The following is a 22,962-nucleotide window of genomic DNA, read 5'->3' on the forward strand; positions in this document are numbered from 1 at the left end:
ATAATTTCAGTTCTATTTTCAGAGTTGAAATATGATTCTCATTTATTTTTTGTATTTTTTTATAAAGTTAAGTCAAAACTCAAATACGACCAGCGAGATGGAGACAGAGAAAGCCTGGAGGTAAAGATAATGTTCAATTTACTGTACAGTGTGTACAAATCTAGACCACACACACAGGGATAGAGATTAAAGGGAAAGAGTACAAAGAAAATGGAGGGTGGTACAGGGGTCTTGTGGTCTCTGTGTCCATTTGTATCCCAGTTATGGTTTTCTGTTGTTTTTGTGTTTTCCCTGTTGTGTGGTTTCCTAATCTTATCTTATGTTGTGTTCCTCCGCTCCCACCGTGCTTTTACCGAGAACATGAAAACATCGTCAGTCTCATGCCATCGCTGTTACACCTACTCCCGTCGGAAACGGGAGGGATCTACTTTGTTCGCAGCAGTGTATGAGCACATTGGCTCCAAACTGTCGGGGGGGGGGGGGGGGGGGGGGGAATGCTCGCTGAGTCAGGTTGACCTGTCTAAAGTAGCCCCCCTGCCCCTCCCCTTCCCGTGGCTTGACTTGTTCAGAGTAATGGTTAATCGTGGGAAGTCTGGTGTCAGGGTAAGTGTGCCTGTGTGGAGTTCGGCCTGCCAGGCGGTCGGGAGGTTGGAGGTCGTGCCGGCAAGGATTTTGGCATGCCGTGGGGTGACAGGGCCAGTCAGGCGGAGAGACAGTGTGTTGTTCTTTTTCCAACGGAGGGGAAAGCCCTGTACAAGCAGAGTGGGTTGGGAATAAGGGGGATGGGATTTCTCCTAGAATAAAAGCCGGAGAAAAAAAACATTTTGCTGTGTGGTGTTCCTGCCATAGCTGCTGTGGGTTAAAGGGAGGCTCGGTTCCCATCCTGCTGTGTCTTTTAGCTGTCCCATCCCGGAGTTGGGAGGTGCCGTGTTCCCAGACACCCCTACTGTCATGCTCAGTCCGCAAAACCTCATGCAAACTAACACTTCCTGTGTGGATGGGGTCTACGCAAACAACAACAAGTAATCTATCAAATTAACAACAACTACCTTATACACACACAAATGTAAGGGATGAATAAGAATATGTACATATAGATATATAGATGAGCGATGGCCGTGCGGTATAGGTAATATGCAGTAGATGGTATAGAGCAGTATATACATATGAGATGAGTGACGTAGGATATGTAAACATTGTTAAAGTGGCATATTTAAAGTGACAAATGATCAGCATAGGCAAGATGCAGTAGATGGTATAGAGCAGTATATACATATGAGATGAGTAATGTAGGATATGTAAACATTATTAAAGTAGCATTATTTAAAGTGACTAATGATAGGCAAGATGCAGTAGATGGTATAGAGCAGTATATACATATGAGATGAGTAATGTAGGATATGTAAACATTATTAAAGTAGCATTATTTAAAGTGACTAATGATAGGCAAGATGCAGTAGATGGTATAGAGCAGTATATACATATGAGATGAGTAATGTAGGATATGTAAACATTATTAAAGTGGCGTTATTTAAAGTGACTAATGATACCTTTATTAAGCCCATTTATTCAAGTGGCCAGAGATTTGAGTCTGCAGGTTGACAGCAGCCTCTCTATGTTTAACAGTCTGATGGCCTTGAGACAGAAGCTGTTTTTCAGTCTCTCGGTCCCAGCTTTGATGCACCTGTACTGACCTTGCCTTCTGTATGATAGTGGGATGAACAGGCAGTGGCTCGGGTGGTTGTTGTCCTTGATGATCTTTTCGGCCTTCCTATTGTAACAGTATAACTTTAGTACGTCCCCTCGGCCCTACCCGGGCTCGAACCAGGGACCCTCTGCACACACAGACAACTGACACCCACGAAGCATCGTTACCCATCGCTCCACAAAAGCCGCGGCCCTTGCAGAGCAAGGGGAACAACTACTTCAAGGTTTCAGAGTGAGTGACGTCACCGATTGAAAAGCTATTAGCGCGCACCACCGCTAACTAGCTAGCCATTTCACATCGGTTACACTGTGACATCGGGTGCTGTAGGTGTCCTGAAGGGCAGGTAGATTGCCCCCGGGGATCAATCAAATGTAATGTATTTATAAAGCCCTTCTTACATCAGCTGATGTCACAAAGTACTGTACAGAGACCCAGCCTAAAACCCCAAACAGCAAGCGATGCAGGTGTAGAGGCACGGTGGCTAGAAAAAACTCCCTAGAAAGGCAGGAACCTAGGAAGAAACCGAGAGAGGAACAGGCTATGAGGGGTGGCCAGTCCTCTTCAGGCTTTGCCGGGTGGAGATTATAACAGAACATGGCCAAGATGTTCAAATGTTCATAGATGACCAGCAGGATCAAATAATAATAATCACAGTGGTTGAAGAGGGAGCAACAGGTCAGCACCTCAGGAGTAAATGTCAGTTGGCTTTTCATAGCCGATCGTTCAGAGTATCTCTACCGCTCTCTAGGCGCTAGACAAATTGTGTTTAATATGGAGCTGTTGGAGAACCTGACCAAACAGATTAGAGGTGAAATTAGATCCTTGATCACTCTGAATGACCTTAGGGATTCAAATTAGTGAGAAAAATTGAATCAAATCTTTTAGCACAGACTTAGTCGTGATAGACCGGAGAGGATAGGCAGCAGAACATCTAGTGGTTAGACACATCACAGTGAAAAGGTAGCTACTACCCTTTTTAGAATGAGGCAAAGGACCAACACAGTCAATAACCAGATACTCAAAAGGTTGGCTGAGTACAGGAATAGGAAACAGTGGTACCGGCTTAATAGCTTGATTAGGTTTACCAGTTAATTGACAGGTGTGTCAAGTTTTGATGAACTCAGAAACATCTCTCTTTAACCTAGGCCAAAAGAAATGTCTTAATATGCAGTTGTAGGTTTTCCAGCAACGTCGTTGTGGGATGTTGTCAACACCAACTCACGAAGCTTAACAGGTACTACAACCTGACTAATCACCTCCCCCAAAAAACAACTACCATGAGACACCCACTTTCTCATCAGGACATCCTCTTGGATAAAATAGCCATGGGCGACATCGCCCAACTGTTCCACCGCCACAATTTGGTCACTCAACTCTTCTAATGTGGGGTCAGTCCGTTGCTCCTTGATTAGATCTGAGCGGGGTACAGATAACGGGATAACAGGGAAAGCAGTAACAGACTTCTTTGTGGTATTCTCGTTAGCCGGAGCAGTGACCAGGTTGCCACGGCTCATAGAACGTGTCACTGCACACGCAGAGAACGCCTCTGGGAAACTCTGCGCACTCTCATCGGGTATCCCTACAAATGACGGCTTAGTGGAAACCACTAGAGATGGAAACATGACAGGCCATACACGCTCACCAGCCAAGTTATTCCCAAGGATAACGTCGATACCCTCAATAGGCAATGAAGGACGCACCCCCTCAACAACCTCTCCTTTCACCAGTTCACAATCCAACATCAGTTTATGCAATGGAACTGACAGTGTATTCAAACGTATTCCCCTAATTAGAACACTATTTCCTGAATCAGTCTCAGCAGAGAAGGGTAACACAGACTCCAACACAAACGATTCAGAGGCACCTGTGTCTCTCAGGATCTTCACTGGCACTAGGTCCTTACTTGTTATGGCTGCAATCCAGCTAACGGGATCGTTATGACAACTACCAGTGAAAATAGAGGCCGCCAAATTCAAACCACAGGGATCTCATAATTACAATTCCTAAAACATATATGTGTCCTATATCATTTTAAAAGTAATCTTGTTGTTAATCCCACAAAAGTATCCGATTTCAAATATGTATATCAGCAAAAGCATTACAAACTATTATGTTAGGTCTCCACCAAACCACAATAAGCACAGCCATTTTCCAGCTAAATGTAGCATTCACAAAAAGCAGAAATAGAGATAAGATTAATCACTAACCTTGAATTATCTTCTTCAGATGACACTCATAGGACTTCATGTTACACAATACATGCATGTTTTGTTTGATAAAGTTCATATTTATATAAAAAAATCTGTGTTTCACTAATCTAGATTCACTAGTTCCAAAAACATCAAGTGATTTTGCATAGCCACATCGTTTCAACAGAAATACTCATCATAAATGTAGATGATAAAACAAGTTATACACATGGAATTATAGATATACCTCTCCTTAATGCAACCGCTGTGTCAGATTTCAAAAAAAGTTTACGGAAAAAACAACACATGCAATAATCTGAGACGGAGCTCAGAACAGTAGTCAAATTAGCCGCCATGTTGGAGTCAACAGAAACCAGAAAATACATGATACATGTTTCCTTAACTTTGATGAACTTAATCAGAATGCAGTCCTATGAATTCCAGGTCCACAATAAATGCTTGATTTGTTCGAAAATGTCCGTTATTTATGTCCAATTAACAACTTTGGTTAGCGCGTTTGGTAAACAATTCCAAAGTCACAAAGTGCGTCCACTATAACGTGACGAAATGTCCAAAAGTTCCGTAACAGTCAGTAGAAACATGTCAAACGATGTACTGAATCAATCTTTAGAATGTTGTTTACATATATCTTGAATAACATTCCAACCGGAGAATTAGAATGACTTCAGATGACCGGTGGAACGCAGGTCCTTCCCCTGTGAACGCGCATGGTGAAAGCATGGTCAACTCGTGGCAGTGGTGACTATTTCCTGTCTCATTCAACCCCCCTTCACATTAAAGTCATCAGACAAAGTTCTATTGACTGGTGACACCTAGTGGAAGGCTTAGGAAGTGAAAACTCATCCATATCTCTTTGTAATTTCAATGAGAGATTGGTTGAAAATCTGACACCCCAGAAAAAATCCAAACAGGAAGTGGAATTTCTGTTATACTCACAGGCATAATTCAAACAGTTTTAGAAACTTCAGAGTGTTTTCTATCCAATACTACTAATAATATGCATATATTAGCAACTGAGACTGACGAGCTGGCTGTTCACAATGGACACCTTTTCATCCAAGCTACTCAATACTGCCCCTGCAGCCATAAAAAGTTAACATCGACACAAAACCCTCTTTAATGAAAGGTAAATAGTCATCAATATCAATAGGGTCAATATGGACTTTCACATGTCCCTGGGCATGAGACAGTGTGTCAGGAGTGAACTGATGTGGAACATCTGCAGCTAAGACTGAAGGCTTAGATTTAACGTAAGCACAAGTACTGAATTTTCCCCTAGCCCTGAGAACCGGACATTTGTTTTTCCCATGACCCGAACCTTGACAGTAATGACACTCTTGCCACTCACTCCGAATACGGACTCTGCAAAAACACTTTTGTGAGTCAAAACATACTCGTCCTCCAAAACCACAGCTTCAGCGACAGTCTTTACTTTTCATTCATTAATGTACATGGCTATATGATCAGGCATTGTGTCCTTAAATTGCTCTAGCATAATCAGATCCCACAGCCCTTGGAAAGGCATAACTGCAGAGGTGGAACACCAGCAATTAAACTGTGAAGATAACTCTCGCGCAAACTCAACATGAGTCTGTTTATTATACCTTTTTAAAGTTCTAGGGGACCAAAGCCTCAGGGACCAATTCGTAAATCTGTAACACAGCCATTTTAAACTTATCATATTTGACACTGTCCGCTACACTAAGAGCTGAATATGCTTCCTGCGCTTTACCAGTCAACACACACTGCAACATTAAAGTGCGGTCAGACTTAGGCCAACTCCTAGCGTCAGCAACACGCTCAAACAACAAAAATAATGTCTCAGAGTCCTTCTCATTAAATTTGGGCAACAACCGTAAGTTCCCAACAATATCAAATGTGTCCGGGGTACGACCAAAAGAGGAACGACCCCTAGGTAAATCTGGGTCACCTTCCCAGAGCAAACACTCCCCTGAGAGCTTTCCTTCCCTAACCAGCTCTAGCCGCTCTTGTTGCAGCTTGATTTTAGCACTCTCCATATCTTGTTTAAATGCCAATTCCATTTTCATACTTTAGTAGGACTAACTGATGGAGCGGCCGTTGTAATGTTACGGGGAGACGGCGAGTCCTCGGCAGAGGCTGCCCCAGTGGTGATTTCAAGAATACCCCATCAGATTGGCCTTCAATATGAATCTAATAGAATTTTTTGAACGTTTATCACTAATTTCAACCTTGTAGTGTTCAGCGATCTTCAACAGCTGTTCTTTAGTACATCATTCCAACAGTTCCTCTGATGGAAAGAGAATTAACTTGTCTACATTAGACGCCATAGTCAGAAGTAAATACAAAAAAAAAATTCTCGCTCTTTCCCTCTGCTGAACACACCAGACCATACCACAAGATAAGTGACAATCACACTAGGCACCACAGAAGAGAGAGATGAGATATATATATATATGGAGCTACCCCAAAACCTACAGTAACTCAACCCTAGTCTTTGTGCAGATTTGCGGTGGGTAATTACGCACTGCAGCCCGCTGGCAAGGAAATAAACCACCCAGCACGCTGGCAGATTGCCATAAGCCACGGATGTGCCCCGAGACAACTGCTCAATCCACACACACCACACAAAAAATAAACAAAATAACCATGCCCAACGTATTCCAAAATGAAACACGTCGCTAAGCCTAACAGGGGAAAAAGGCTATAGCTCCAGGTAGTAAGTGTCACTACCCTAACCAAATCTCCCACTGAAGTACTCAGCCGACTGTACTCACCTCCTCGGACCATGTCCCAACAGCGAGTAGAGCAAGAGTCTCCAGCCTGGGCAGTGGCCTGGAAACTAACCAATATACTCTCCTCAACGCAGCACAGAACCAACTATCCACTACAGTGGCAAGTTTACCAAACAAACAAAGGCAACCAGTACTGGTCCTACAACTCAAACAAGCTGTAACAAAAGATGCAAACAAAGCACGTACAGAGTTCTCAAACATTAACTCCACGTTTTCTCCCAAACACAATAAACATACTAGTAAGCCCAACGACACTAGTATTAGTCCTTCATAATGCTATGCGCCAAAATGTCTAGGAACAAACCTTATGATCCTGGACAAGCCCCCAATTGTCACGAACCGGCTCAAAGCCCATAACAAAAAGGGAGACAATGTGGAGATAAATAATAACAAAATATATTTATTAACTGAAGTAAAGTAAATACAATTAACAATGGTGTGTGTACTCAGTAGTGTAAGTGAGTGGCTGTGTGTATACATGTGATAATGAGGGGTGTTGAAAGGTGCCAACGCAAACAAACAAAACAGCCACAAAAATGCCTAAACCAAAATATGTTTGTGTCTGCATGGGAAGAGTCTACCCAATGAATGGGGAATAGGTGCATTTATTCTGGGACTCACCAGAGCCCAGGTGTGTCCCATTTCTCTGATGACCCTCCCGGCTCCGCCCACCGGCATCCTATTAAGGAAAACAAGAGTGAAGAGAAAGAATTCAGCAGACCGTGTGGGAGGGTTGTCACATGCTGTCTCTAGAGAGTTGAAAACAGCAGGTCTGGGACAAGGAGGTACGTTCGGTGAACAGCTCAGGGTTCCATAGTCGCAGGCAGAACAGTTGAAACTGGAGCAGCAGCATGACCAGGTAGACTGGGGACAGCAAGGAGTCATCAGGACAGGTAGCCCTGAGGCATGGTCCTAAGGCTCAGGTTCTCTGAGAGAGGGAGAGAGAGAGAATAAGAGAGAGAGAACTTGAAACTTTCCACCTTCTCCTCTACTGTCCCATCAATGTTTTATTTATTTATTTTTATTTCACCTTTATTTAACCAGGTAGACTAGTTGAGAACAAGTTCTCATATGCAACTGCGACCTGGCCAAGATAAAGCATAGCAGTGTGAAGTCTATATACATTGTGTGCAAAAGGCATGAGGAGGTAGGCGAATAATTACAATTTTGCAGATTAACACTGGAGTGATAAATGATCAGATGGTCATGTACAGGTAGAGATATTGGAGTGCAAAAGAGCAGAAAAGTAAATAAATATAAACAGTATGGGGATGAGGTAGCAGCAGATGTTTGAAGTTGGTGAGGGAGATATGGATGGGGGGGTGGTCCCTCTGCGGTTTCCTGAAGTCTATGATCATCTCCTTTGTTTTGCTGACGTTGAGTGAGAGGTTATTTTCCTGACACCACACTCCGAGGGCCCTCAACTCCTCCCTGTAGGCTGTCCTGTCGTTGTTGGTAATCAAGCCTGTAGTGTTGTCTGCAAACTTGATGATTGAGTTGGAAGCGTGCATGGCCACGCAGTCATGGGTGAACAGGGAGTACAGGGGAGGACTGAGAATGCACCGTTGTGGGGCCGCAGTGTTGAGGATCAGCAGGGTGGAGATGTTGTTTCCTACCTTCACCACCTGGGGTGTCCCGTCAGAAATACCAGGACCCAGTTTCACAAGGCGGGGTCGAGACCCAGGGTCTCGAGCTTAATGACGAATTTGGAGAGTACTATGGTATTAAATGCTAAGCTGTAGTCAGTGAACAGCATTCTTACATAGGTACTGTATTCCTTTTGTCCAGACGGGATAGGGCAGTGTGCAGTGTGATGGCGATTGCATCGTCAGTGGACCTATTGGACCGGTAAGCAAATTGGAGTGGGTCTAGGGTATCACGTAGGGTGGAGGTGATATGCTCCTTGACTAGTCTCTCAAAACACTTCATGATGACAGAAGTGAGTGCAACGGGGTGACAGTCATTTAGTTCCGTTACCTTATCTTTCTTTGGAACAGGAACAATGGTGGCCATCTTGAAGCATGTGGGGACAACAGACTGGGATAGGAATTGATTGAATATGTCCGTAAACACACCAGCCAGCTGGTCTGCTCATGCTCTGAGGACGCGTCTAGGGATGCCGTCTGGGCCGGCAGCCTTGCGAGGGTTAACAAGTTTAAATGTTTTACTCACGTTGGCCACAGAGAAGGAGAGTGCACAGGCTTTGGTAGCGGGCCGTGTCAGTGGCACTGTATTGTGTATTGTGTATTTGTTGGTCATTTGATTTGATTTGATTTGTTCTCAAAGCGTGCAAAGAAGTTGTTTAATTTGTCTGGGAGCAAGACATCGATGTCCGCAACGGGGCATGTTTTCTTTTTGTAATCCGTGATTGACTGTAGACCCTGCCACATACGTCTCATTTTTGAGCTTTTGAATTGCGACTCTACTTTGTCTCTATACTGACGCTTTGCTTTTTTGATTGCCATGCGGAGGGAATAGCTGCACTGTTTGTATTCGGTTTTGAGCGAATGCTGCCATCAATCCACGGTTTCTGATTAGAAAATGTTTTAATAGTCACAGTGGGTACGACATCTCCTGTGCACTTGTTAATAAACTTGCTCACAGAGTAAGCGTATATGTCAATGATGTTGTCTGAGGCTATCCGGAACATATCCCAGTCCACCTGATCGAAGCAATCCTGAAGCGTGGAATCCGATTGGTCAGACCAGCGTTGGACAGACCGGAGCACAGGCATTTCCTGTTTTGGTTTCTGTCTATAGGCTGGGAGCAACAAAATGGTGTCATGGTCAGATTTGCTGAAGGCAGAGCGGGGGAGGGCTTTGTATGCATCACGGAAGTTAGAGTAGCAATGATTCAGAATGCTAGCAGCCTGTGCATTCAATATGCTGATAGAATTTAGGAAGTCTCGTTCTCAGGTTAGCTTTGTTAGAATCCCCGTCTACAATAAATGCAGCCTCCGGATGTATGGTTTCTAGTTTACATAGAGTTCAGTGAAGTGAACTTTCAGGGACAACGAGGTATCTGCTTGGGGGGGATATAGACGGCTGTGACTATAATAGAAGAGAATTCTCTTGAAAGATAATTCACATATCTATTCGATAATGTATCCGTCGGGACAATTGGTTTCTCATAAGAAGCGATTGGAAAAATGGCTACTTGTGTACTTTATGCAAGATTTTCTGCGGGAGCCATCATGTGACCACTTGCTAAATGTGGTCCCTTACAGCTATTCTTCAACATAAATGCGTAAAAAAGACGTCACAATGCTGTAGACACCTTGGGGAATACGTAGAAAACGTAAGCTCATTCGTAGCTCATTCACAGCCATATAAGGAGTCATTGGCATGAGGCGGTTTCAAAAAATGCGGCACTTCCTGATTGGATTTTTATCTGGGTTTCGCCTGTAACATCAGTTCTGTTGCACTCACAGACAATATCTTTGCAGTTTTGGAAACGTCAGAGTGTTTTCTATCCAAAGCTGTCAATTATATGCATAGTCGAGCATCTTGTCGTGACAAAATATCCCGTTTAAAACGGGAACGTTTTTTATCCAAAAATGAAAATACTGCCCCCTAGTTATAAAAGGTTAATGCCTAATTGCAAACAGGATACATGTTTTGGAATATTTTTATTCTGTACAAGCTTACTTTTTTTCCACTCTGTCATTTAGGTTAGTATTGTGGAGTAACAACAATGTTGTTGATCCATTCTCAGTTTTCTCCTTTCACAGCCATTAAACTGGCCTCATGGCCTCATGGTGAAATTCCTGAGCGGTTTCCTTCCTCTCCGGCAAGTTAGGAAGAACGCCTGTATCTTTGTAGTGACTGTGTGTATTGATACACCATCCAAAGTTTAATTAATAACTATGCTTTTTTAATGTTTTACACATCTAACAATCGGTGCCCTTCTTAACGAGGCATTGAAAAATCTCCCTGGTCTTTGTGGTTGAATCTGTGTTTGAAATTCACTGCTCGACTGAGGGACCTTACAGATAATTGTAGGTGTGGGGCACAGAGATGATGTAGTCAATAGGGTGCCCCAGTAAACAGCCGGCGCAACAGCACACCATAATTGCTAATTAGCAAGTTATTTGGCTTGCTAGCACAAAATGCCAAGTTTGTGTTTCTTGACCCAATCAAAAAACTGAACAAATTAGATTTGTTACCACAACAGCACATTGACTTGTTCTTGCCAGCACAGTCACCAGATCTCAACCCTATTGAGCTGTTGTGGGAACAGCTTGACCGTATGGTAGGTAAGAAGTGCTCATCAAGCCAATCCAACTTGTGGGAGGTGCTTCAGGAAGCATGGAGTGAAATCTCTTCAGATTACACCCCCACCAATGATCAAGGACTTCAGCTGCAGCGCAAATTTGTGCAATATCATCAGACAAAATGACAGTGAATGACAAACAAATAAACAGACAAACGGGGAATGTTTAATGACCAACAAATACACGATACTTAGATCAAAGATATGATTGAATAGCTAAATGAATAGTGTGTAATATGAATAATAAGCATAAGCATAATGTCAGGGCTGGGCTGGAACGGAAACCTGCAAACCAAGTAACTAGATCTCTAGGAGCAAGGTTGGCCATGCATATTCTAGGTCTATCCGTTGTTACTTTTAACATAATTTTTGTAGTCCTACAACCAATTCTAAGAGTAAACCAATAGCATTTATAACCCATTGGAGATATACTCTTCAGTCTCTCCAGGACCTGGGACTTTCTTTGGGACCTTCATCTGCAGAAATTAGACCAGGACTTGCTTCATTATTCTTAAGTGATATAATATTTCATATTTCGTTGCAATTGTGTTTTTCTATTGTCATAGATCTCTCTTTGGGTCTGAAAATCGAATCATTAGTTATCTAGCTTAGCTAGCTACTAGCTAACGTTAGCTGGCTAACGTTGTTGTTTTTAGCAGATCAAGCTAACGCTTGTGTAATAAATAAATAAATAATATTGGAATGCTGTCTATCCTATTTACATGTAGCTAACTAGCTACCTAACTGACGTTACCTAGAATAGATGGTTAACTTGGTAAACAGTTTACCCGTGTGCTACACAACCCTTACTATCCACTACGTTACTATCCATGCAGGCAATGCACCCCTTTGTGATGCTTATTTGGTAAATATATAAACTTACGTTTTCAAAAATAGATTAGTCCCCAGACATAAAGACCATCCCACCCACAAATACTATGTTAATTTTGGCCTTGAGAAACAACTAGACAAAGTTAGCTAGCTAGCTGTTTACAGCCGCAACGGAACAGCTGTTGTTTACAAACTCATCAGAAGTTCTTTGGGGTTCCAGTGTTCACTTCCGTTACTCCTCAAAAAGCTGTTTAAAAAGGTATATTGTCAGTGACGGATCCCAGCCCAGTGCTGTTGTTGTAGCTCTCTCCCTCAGACACCTGCAGTAGACGTGACAGCAACATCCCACCGACACACACGTTTCTTTCCATTGGCTGTCAGTTTTGCTATAATACCATGGAAATTAGGAAATGTTCCATATTTATGGACTCCACAGGAGCAGGATGAAGAACTGCTCACATCTAATACATTCAAACAGAATTTACTGCCTGGGTGCACAGACCATCCGCCTACTCTCTACACTTTATCTCAATGGGGAAATGCCTGTGTCGATAAGCTATATAAAATCTTTGCATTTGAGTGTGTGTTAGTTTGCATGGATGAGTTTGTGTGAGTTAAAATACAAGTGCATGTAAGTGTAAGCTTGCGTTCTGCTCTACTGCGTTGTGTGCGCGTGCGCGCACATGCTTGATAGACATCAAATATGCACCTTAAATAGTCGATAGCAGATAGGAGACCTGTGGCTATGTGGTTTATATGTACGCACTTCAAATTCTGCAAGAGCTAGCTACCTGGTCATTGAAGAGAATGTGTCTGTGTAAGACTAACTAAATCCCCTAGGTATTGTGAAGCTTAATATGGTGATTCTCCCTTCCACTCTAATGAAGTGCTTTGTCACTTGGTAGAGACATGCCTCTCCTCCTCCCAGGTAATGAGTTGGGCTCAGACTGGGCTCAGACTCGCACTGAGGGTTTAGCTTGGTACTAGCTGCTTCCATGCCTCTTTATGTGGCACCTGTAATGCTCTAGCCTCACTCGCTCAGATTAAGAATCCTGTTGTTTGAGTTTGAGGGACGAAATGACTGAGCGTCTTCTCTTCTCTCTACAGGCACAGAAATCGTGGATAGAAAGAGCCTTCAGCAAGAGAGAATGTGTTCATATCATAGTGAGCGCCAAAGACCCCCATAGGTAAGTGAGTTTTAGAATACAATTTTGTCATCCAATGTGAATGGGAAATTATATTATTTACATCCTCCCAGACACCATACATGGCACAGTTGATCAGCGGCGGCCACTGATTGACAGAATACCTAGGGCACGAGATGGTTGTTGTCTACAACGCAGCATGACAGAAATATGTCATGTTTTCAATCTAATGGTATCTTCTTTGAGAAGATATATAAAGTGATCTGTGTATTTGAACGACAGCATAAATACACCTATTTCACTATTGCATAATAAAACCGAATGACCACTATTGCAATGCAATAATCGAAATCACATTTTCTAACTGGGGATAGCTAGCTAACATAAAGTTGCAAAGCATGATGCGCTAGCCAGTTAATAAACATATTTCTGAGTTATTTAGATAGATAGCTATAGCTAGCTAGCTGCTTATCAATGGTAGATAACTGGTTAATTTGACCAAAATAAATCAACAAACAATTTTTCTATATTTCTCAAAAATGCTGTAGCTGGTTAATTCATTTGTTCATGCTTTGTCATACACCCGGTTTTATTGTTTTTGTCCACACAACTTGTCACCCTGCCACCTACAGTAGAATCTGACAAACTAAATCAGGGAGAAACTACAAAATTGGCCATGTTTTTTTTCCCTACCAGATCCATGATGAGGAAGGTCTTGCTAGTGTATCCCTCTATCCTTCCAATATTGTTAGTTGTAGTTGTCCGGTTTATCAAGTACCAGGCTCCTTTGACTGTTAAGATGATTTTCTTACAAGTTAATTACAAATGGACTTTTTGCTTTAGTGCCATCTAATAGAGCAGATCTAGCCATGTCTAGGTTCCCATCTTCAACCTAGAGTCACGTGCAGAAGTAAGCCATCTGGCGCGAGAGACTGATTGGGACGAGACCCAGCCCCAGAAGTTCTGACTGAACGTACATTTGAGTGCCGCAGGAAGGTCCATTTCTTTGTGTTATTATAAATTATGCCATATGCAGTTCTCCCTTACGCTAATTGAAATGCATTCCAGGTGACTACCTCATGAATCTGGTTGAGAGAATGCCAAGAGTATAGCAAAACTGTTATAAAAGGCAAAGGGTGGCTACTTCAAAGTATCTCAAATATTAAATACATTTTGATTTGTTTAACACTTTTTTGGATACTACATGATTCTATATATGTTATTTCCTAATTTTTCCTAATTTTTCCTAATGTCTTCACTATTAGTCTACAATGTATAAAATAGTAAAAATAAAGAAAACCATTGAATGAGTATATATATATATACTGTCTATATATACAGTATATACAGTATATATATGAACGTGGTACCTTAAGCCGTTTGTAAATTGCTCCCAAGGATGAACCAGACTTGTGGAGGTCTACACATTTTTTTGGCTGATTACTTTTGATTTTCCCATGATGTCAAGCACAGGTACAGGTACACCTCCAATTGGCTCAAATGATGTCAATTAGCCTATCAGAAGCTTCTAAAGCCATGACATAATTTTCTGGAATTTCCCAAGCTGTTTAAAGGCACAGTCAACTTAGTGTTTGTAAACTTCTGACCCACTGGAATTGTAATACAGTGAATTATAAGTGAAATAATCTGTCTGGAAAAATGACTTGTGTCCTGCACAAAGTAGATGTCCTAACCGACTTGCCAAAACTATAATTTGTTAACAAGAAATTTGTGGAGTGGTTGAAAAACGAGTTTTATTAAATCCTCACCCTGTACTTGCTTCCTGTCTCCCAGCTTCTGTCATCTCAAGACCGTTACAAAGGGTTATTCAAAGGTTCTGCTTTGGGAACAGTTGAAGAACCCTTTTAGGTTCTAAATAGCACATTTTCTTCTAAGTGTATGTGATAATGTCAGTCGAATGAAGGAGAGGTGTATCTCTAAAGGATGTAATTAAATGTTTGTTCCATATGTTCTGCCTAAGTGGGCATTCAGAACAAACATAATAAACATACAATAAAATGTTGTGAATCACCAAAATCACTATTTCTAGGGAGTTACATCACACTGAAATAAAGCTTGCAATTTGCAGAATGTAGCACAGAAAATAACTGATGTTTCCCATCCCCCTTCCCCTTCCCCTCTCTATCACTGTCAAATGGTATTATGGAAATGTAAACTACTGCTATCGCTCCAGGTGACAGATGGAGAGGAAACTGCCTGACTCGAGCACAACCCACACATCACACTAGAAGCTACTGTTTGTAAGCTCTTTAGGAAAACGTTGGTGCTCCAGGATCAAATTGTTACTTTTACATCTGTAAAAAACTAGTCGACGGCGTGCAGGTGGATAGAAATGTTTTTATTTTATCTCAGGCCGGCGCTTACATCATCTCAGAATAAAGTTTCCAGTTGTCTGCTTCCAGGGGCTCCTGTCTGGACCTGTCACATTTCAACTCTATTTATGTCCTGTGCATATGACCATTGACCTATGTCTAATGGCTACATTACATGGTTTAACAGATTTGTAGGAAGGAGAGAGAGTCAGCTGCATGGGGTTTGTGTGGACAGCCTTTGAAATCTGTTCTCTCAGAGTAGATGAAAGGGAACTTTACCCACATGTCACTACCTCCTCCCCAGCTCTAGTGCACATCTGGGGTCTGTTCAGAAGGATGCAACACGTTCAGAGAGAAATGTATTATGTAGAACAAACCTGAATGTCTGATATGTAGAATACGGGAATCATGTCAGCTCTATTCATGACATTTCGATCGGCAATGCTCTTTGTTTCACTTCACCTCTTGAGTTTAATGAGGAGAGTGAGGAGGAAGACGAGGAGGCTGGGAAGGAAGATGAAGAGGAGGAGAGTGAGGAAGAGGAAGCCAGCCCCTGCTCTGACTACCTGTCCACCTGTTCCCTCCTCAGGTGCTTCTGCGGCCGTCTGATTGGTCAGCACGTTGGCCTGCCCCCCGGCATCTCCTCCAGTCAGAATGATAAGGCGGAGCGTCTGGTTAAGAATGACAGCCTATCGGAGAAATGGTCTATCAGCAAACACACCCAGCTCAGCCCCACCGACGCCTTCGGAACCATCGAGTTCCAGGGAGGGGGCCACTCTAACAAAGCCATGGTGACCGCTTTATACATGGGATTGAATGATATAACATTGCTTTACATAGACATAGGATTGATAGATAAATAAGGACATACTCACATTAGCATTATCTGTAGACAGATAGGGCCTATCTACATGACTGCAGACAGATATCTTGATGAGAGTTAAAATAATCAGATTCCAATGAGCTTATTAACTGTATGTACTCAAATGTTTTGAACAGCTTTATTGTGCTCTCTCATTTGAATCTATATTTTACATTGATTCAATACCAACAAAACGATACCTACTGGTTGTTGGTTATATTATATCAGACATTTCTTTTTCTGTTTCACAAACATTTGTCTTACGTACAAGAAAATGCACTGTGATAGGAAAAAATTCAAGACAAAAAAAGTGAGAAGACATACATTAACATCAAACATACAAATGTATTTCATTTGTGTGTTCATTTGCAGTATGTGCGTGTGTCCTATGACACCAAACCAGAACTCCTGCTGCACCTTATGACTAAGGAGTGGCAGCTGGACCTTCCCAAGCTGCTCATCTCAGTGCATGGGGGCCTGCAGAACTTTGAGCTGCAGCCCAAACTCAAACAGGTCTTTGGCAAGGGCCTCATCAAGGCTGCCATGACAACGGGAGCCTGGATCTTCACTGGTGGGGTCAACACAGGTGGGCTGGGTGGGTGGAGGAATAAACCAGGCCCACTTAGCGGGCTAATAACAACCACGTGCTGTGTCGTTGTTACCCATTAACCCTATGCTTCTGTTTGTCGCTGCTCTTGTTTTGTGTTAATCGTTTCTTTTAAACTCAGCTTAACCCTAATGCTTACTCTAATCTTAACTATAACTGCAACATTACATTTGGGTGTAATCTCGCTGGCGGGTGGTCACCTCATAGGGTTCAAACCCCCGAGCTGCAAGTTCAAACCCCCGAGCTGACAAGGTACAAATCTGTCGTTCTGCCCCTGAACAGGCAGTTAACCCACTGTTCCTAGGCCGACATTGAAAATAAGAATTTGTTCTTAACTGACTTGCCTAGTTAAATAAAGGTAAAATAAAATAAATATGGGAAAGGTTATCAACAGAAAGAGAAGAGAGACAGGTGTGACAGAAATGAGAGAGAGGCGCAGAGATTGGATATAGAAGAGAAAGAATGGGGGAAGACAGATGGTGAGAAACTGAAGAAATAGAATAGAAACAGAGAAGGAAAGAAAAAGACGGGAGGGTGACAAATGTACGGCGAGGACACAGGGCACAGAAAGAAGTGAATAGTGAGTGTCAGGCAGAAGGTTGAAATGAGATAATAATAATTGATTGGATTTATATAGCACTTTTCTACCAACTGAGGGACCCATAGCGCTTTACATACATAGTAGGGGGAAACTCACCTCATCCGGAACCTACCTGGGTGATGCACGGTGACCCTCCAGGCGTGACTGGGGGAGATAGAGGGGAGGAGAGTTTGAGAGAAAGGGGGAGGCTGATATATACAGTACCTGTCTGTCGCTCTGGGTGTTGTGTTAATGTCTGACTTTATCTTTTAGTAGTGGCTGTATCATATATTTAAGATCAGTCTATGTATCAATAATGACAGAATGCCTCTCTTTCTTAATCTCTCTGTCTAAAACACATACACATAAAACTCTCACTCACATGTACAATCAATTATCTCTCTCATGTCACACACATATACACTCCCTCTCTCCCCCTCTCTCTGTCACATATTACAAACATACACTCAGGGGTGATCCGGCATGTGGGTGATGCGCTGAAGGACCATGCCTCTAAATCCCGGGGGAAGATCTGCACTATCGGCATTGCCCCCTGGGGCATTGTGGAGAACCAGGAGGACCTGGTGGGAAAAGACGTAAGTTACAGTGTGTGTGTGTGAGTGCTTGCAAGCGTGTGTGCATGTGTGAGTGCATTCATACATGTGTGCCCATACTGTATTTGTGTGTGTGTGTGTGTGTGTGTGTGTGTGTGTGGACATGCTATTTCTAGGGGGTTTAGGGTTAAGGTTAGAATTACATTAGTAGTTAGGGTTTGGAGCTAGGATCAGGGTTAGGGTTAAGGTTAGGTTTTTGGGTTAAGGTTAGGGTTAGGGTTAGGGTTAAGGGTTAGGGAAAATAGGATTTTGAATGGGACTGAATTGAGTGTCCCCACAAGGTTAGCTGTACAAGACTGTGTGTGCATGTGTGTGTTTGTGCCTTCTACTGTATTTCTGTGTGTATGGGTGTTTCGGTCTCAATCAGTGGACCAGAGACTATACATAGTCTTTGACAGTTTATTTTCTAAACATGCTGAGTAAGCGGAACGTGTTGATGATGAATACTTTGTCGTGGTCCAACAGGTGGTCCGACCGTATCAGACCATGTCCAACCCGCTGAGCAAGCTGACTGTGCTCAACAGCCTGCACTCCCATTTCATCCTGGCCGATAATGGGACAACAGGGAAGTACGGTGCAGAGGTCAGACTGCGTAGACAGCTAGAGAAACACATCTCCTTGCAGAAAATCAACACACGTGAGTGGAGCCAGCCCCTGTCAATCACAGCAAGAGCCAAAAAAAGATACCTGCACACTGTATAAATGATGACCTCCCAACGTTACTGTATTCACCTATGGGAGAGTGTTTTAATTAAATATTGTGCAAGTATTTTCAGTTATTTTAATATTCCCTAAGTAATTTACACTGCATCTGTTAAATCTGCTGGATGTTGGTACTCTACTACGACCCAATGACAGGCTCGTTCATGTAGACAACCTGGTCAATATTTCATATTCATATTCATGATGGTATTCTGTCAGATTTAGCCTGATGTAATTCTCTTCAAAAGGCTTTGAAACTGGCCCTCTCTATCTTGGAGATTTTTATCCACAACCAAGTATTTAATCACCTGATGACACAGGTGATCATCACCTCAACTGAAGCCAGTAATCCTCCCTTTCCACTTCTTCTAGTGTGTGTGTGTGTGCATGTGTGCGTGTGTGTGTGTGTGTGTGTGTGCGTATGTGTGTGTTTGAGAGAGCTAGAAAACCTCAGCAAACAGTCAAAATAGTTCTGCCATGTGTTTCACTGATTCCGAGCTTGTATGTACGTGCATGTACACAACACAACACTGCTGGTGTTGAGAGTACAATTAACTTTTTCAAATGATCTCTTAGTGATGGATAAAGTTACATATCGGGACATTATTTTTTTAACAATATCTCTCAATATTATTTTTGAGCTAGTCGGCTGTACCTGCGCAAAAAAATGAAATTATTTTTCCTTCTCTTGTTCTCCGTCTTTAAAAAAAGGAAAATGGTGAGCCAATATGTTTTCAGCACTTTTATTTCCTTGACTGATGACTTGTTTTCTCATGGCTCTCTCTTATCCCCCTGCAGCAGACATATGGTAAGTAATATGTTTGGAACATCATCGCAATAAAATTGCAGTATCGAATCGCAATTCGTATGGAATCGTGATACTTAAAGAATTGCAATATATATCGTATTGGCACCTCAGTATTGTGATAATATCAAATAGTGACATCCATGGTCATTCTCAGCCCTAATATGTCTATTTGTTAGTGTATCCTCCACAACGGCATTATTTCTGAAGAAGGATTGTGAGCTTGTCTATGTGAGGCCCTTGTCACATCACATTCTTCTACTTGAATTTCCAACGTTTTATGGAGCCTGAGCACCACGTTTATTTGCATAAATATAAAATGCACACACCTCGTTGCCGCCACTCTTAAAATAGACTTCTCAATCATTTGAAATGGAGCAAATCCAGAAATGAACCTGCTTCTGAAAACTGTATTTTCCATCAGTTATTTTTAACTAAATTCCTGCTATGATTGATTGTACCTGTCGGCTGGTTTTATCAACAAATCCCTGTTTTCAGGGACGCAAATGCTTCATTTGTAAATGATGTCTGAGTGTTGGAGTGTGCCCCTGGCTATCCGTAATTTAAAAAAACAAGAAAATCATGCCGTCTGGTTTGCTTAATATAAGGAATTTGAAATTACTTAACAATTACATTTAACAACTACATTTTTAACAATTACATTTACTTTTGATAGTTAAGTATATTTAAAACACAATACTTTAAGACTTTTATTCAAGTAGTATTTTTCTGTGACTTTCACCTCTACTTGAGTCATTTTCTATTAAGGTATCTTTAATTTTACTGGGTGCTTTTTCCACCACTGCTTGGACTAACAACATGACTTTGACAATTAGAGTGTCGCTGCTCAAAACATAATTTAACTTATACCACAGTTAAATGTCTGTAGACCGTCGCTACGACTGTCAGTTTCCTTGTCGCACAGACATGAAAAAAGTCTCTGTGTCTGTTATCGTGGTTACCAGACTGCCATAGCAACCACTTCAAATCCTCCTGTGATGCAGATGATGCAGGAGTTCTAAAATTCTCAGATAAATTTGCCTACTTTATTTTCGACACACTGTGGCAGTAAGCTATTTTCTGTAAGTTTGCCATTACCTTGTAAATAATTATGTTGCTGTGGGTTTATTTTCCTTTAATAATGAATTAAAAGTAGCTCAAGTTAAGACGTTGTCAGCTATACCCTGGTCATTATTTGAACTGGCTAGCCAATAGTTAATTAACTAGCTAACAATGAACAAAAACATTGTTTTTAGAAAACTGCCTTTATTTGCCTGGCTTGCTAGGTTGACATTTACTGAATACATTTTTAAACGGATAAGTTTATTGGTGTAAAAATAGAGAAGGTATGCTATTTGGAGCACCGGGCTGATGTCATGCAGAGGCTGTCGTTTTATGTTTATATTTTTCAAAACGACAACAACAAGTTTGATGTCGGACAACAATAGAATGTTCATGATGTCGCATTGACAATTGTTTACAGACACGTTGCTAGACACGTTGCTAGACGGACTGTAGACCAGACTCCTATCTTTATGTACATATCTACCTCATATACCTCGTACCCCTTTACATTGATCTGGTACGGGTACTCCCTGTGTATAGCTTCATTCTTGTGTATAGCTTCATTCTTGTGTATCGCTTCATTCTTGTGTAGTGCTGGGGGAGTTTGGTTATTAAATAACTAATTGTCCGACATCGGTTCAATTACTTGAATTCCAATTAGTATTGTTTTTTTTTGTGAGCCAAACAGGCTATTTCTCTAGAGAGAAATCAAATAATTGACGAGAAAAATCAAGTCAAGAACGATGTGGGATGCTTGGTTGAAGGGAGTTGTAGTTTTCATTAAACAAATGTTCAACCTAGTTCAGCGCAGGAACTTGGTAATTAATTACAGTGACCATAATCCATTGTGCATATTTTTTCTGTCTCGGACCGAGATGGATACACATTTACGCCTGCTATGTTTGGTTATATACACAAAGACAGCATAGACCGCATGAGAGAGGAATGTACACAATACAACTACGAGAGAGAGGGATAGAGAGTTTGTGAAAGTATGCCTTATCTACTTTGAAGAGTTGACCAAGGCAGCAAAAGCAGCAGTGGTGTGTAGTCATGGATGCCACAGGAAGCCAGGCTTCCCCAAAAAATGTATCAAGACATACAATTTTTTAAAAATACATTCATTTATCTTTTGTCTCTCTGTGTTTCATAATTTTCCTTCAATTGGTAAGAGACTGAATGTATTTCACAGGAGAAAGCATCCGAGCAAGCGAAACAGCACCCCTCTGTCTCTATACGTGTAGGCCATCTATCTATCTGATGCTGTCTGGTCCATAGCATTTTAGGCAAGGAAGCCAGCGAGCATCTGGCCCCCTTCACAAAACAATAAATAATAAATAATCAGTGTTGAGCTAAACTGAGCGAGCTGGTGCACCAAAAAAGAAGTGTCAAGGGAAGGCAGCGATGGATTTGGCGTCACTCCTAGCAAATCCCTTTGAGAGCATACGTCGTTGACAGAAAAACTTGAACTGTTGTATCTCGTTGTGTCCTCCCGGTGGCTAGCTAGCCAGCGAGCTAAAATTGTCCCTTTCCTAAATTATACATGGGTGGAGATAAGGATTTCGACTTGTGGTGTTACTAAATTCTCCATACTGGCCAATGATTACAGTATAACTAACGGTGGTTATGATCCAACCATTAATTCATACATTGTTGTGCCCCTGCACTGAGAGGATGGAAGTTCAATATGTAGCTAGATGTAGTAGGCTGATGTTAACTAGCTTAACGTTGCCCATGACTGGAATTTAGGTTAACGGGGAAGCATTTTAGTCAGGTAGCTAGGGCATCAAAAAATGTGTGTACCATAAGACAGAGTGATAGACTGTTTCAAAAACATGAAAGAGAGGAGGATGGCATTGGCGTTTCTCTTCAAGTAGGGTAAGTCAACATGTTTTTCTGCTTGCACCTACGTGCACACACACACACACACACACGCACACACAAATCAGAACCATGGACAGCCACATCATATTTAGCCTATGTTGATTGGACTAAATGGTTTTTGGTATCTTTTAGTGGTCACTGTCTCAGACTAAGCAGAGGTGATTTGATGATGTTGAAGTGGTGCTGGAATAGTGGAGGCAGCTCCTGTTTTCTTTGTAACTTGTGGTAACTCTCTGTGGTTCTAAATCAAAAGTTGTTTAGTGGTGTTTAATGTTGGAAACAGTAACTTGCTTGACAATGCTGTAGGTCATGGAACTAACTGTCTGTTACTGGATATGCAATATGCTTTGTGGACTTCACTGGACAAAGCTATGGATAAATGTTTTCTGCCACTGTGTCTTCTTATTGTCTCGGCCTTTAGGCCATATACAGTCGTGGCCAAAAGTTTTGAGAATTACACAAATATTAATTTTCACAAAATTTGCTGCTTCAGTGTCTTTCGATAATATTGTCAGATGTTACTATGGAATACTGAAGTATAATTACAAGCATTTCATAAGTGTCAAAGGC

At 41.8% G+C, this 22,962-nt stretch overlaps 1 protein-coding gene across 3 annotated transcripts in view; it reads left to right on the plus strand.

Moving 5' to 3' along the window:
* trpm3 (transient receptor potential cation channel, subfamily M, member 3) overlaps positions 1-22,962 on the plus strand; it is a 217,913-nt gene that overhangs the window by 101,552 nt on the left and 93,399 nt on the right. For 2 of the 3 annotated variants that reach the window (XM_021621100.2, XM_021621102.2), the window contains exons 2-6: positions 12,903-12,982; positions 15,863-16,064; positions 16,508-16,721; positions 17,794-17,918; positions 18,402-18,573. In XM_021621100.2, coding sequence (XP_021476775.2) covers positions 12,903-12,982; positions 15,863-16,064; positions 16,508-16,721; positions 17,794-17,918; positions 18,402-18,573 — 793 coding nt within the window. Of the gene's footprint in view, positions 1-12,902; positions 12,983-15,862; positions 16,065-16,507; positions 16,722-17,793; positions 17,919-18,401; positions 18,578-22,962 lie in introns of all 3 variants that reach the window. The other variant, XM_021621106.2, reaches the window with a different exon arrangement.

This window comes from Oncorhynchus mykiss, chromosome 11 (assembly GCF_013265735.2).
Source record: "Oncorhynchus mykiss isolate Arlee chromosome 11, USDA_OmykA_1.1, whole genome shotgun sequence".
Lineage (NCBI taxonomy): Eukaryota > Metazoa > Chordata > Actinopteri > Salmoniformes > Salmonidae > Oncorhynchus > Oncorhynchus mykiss.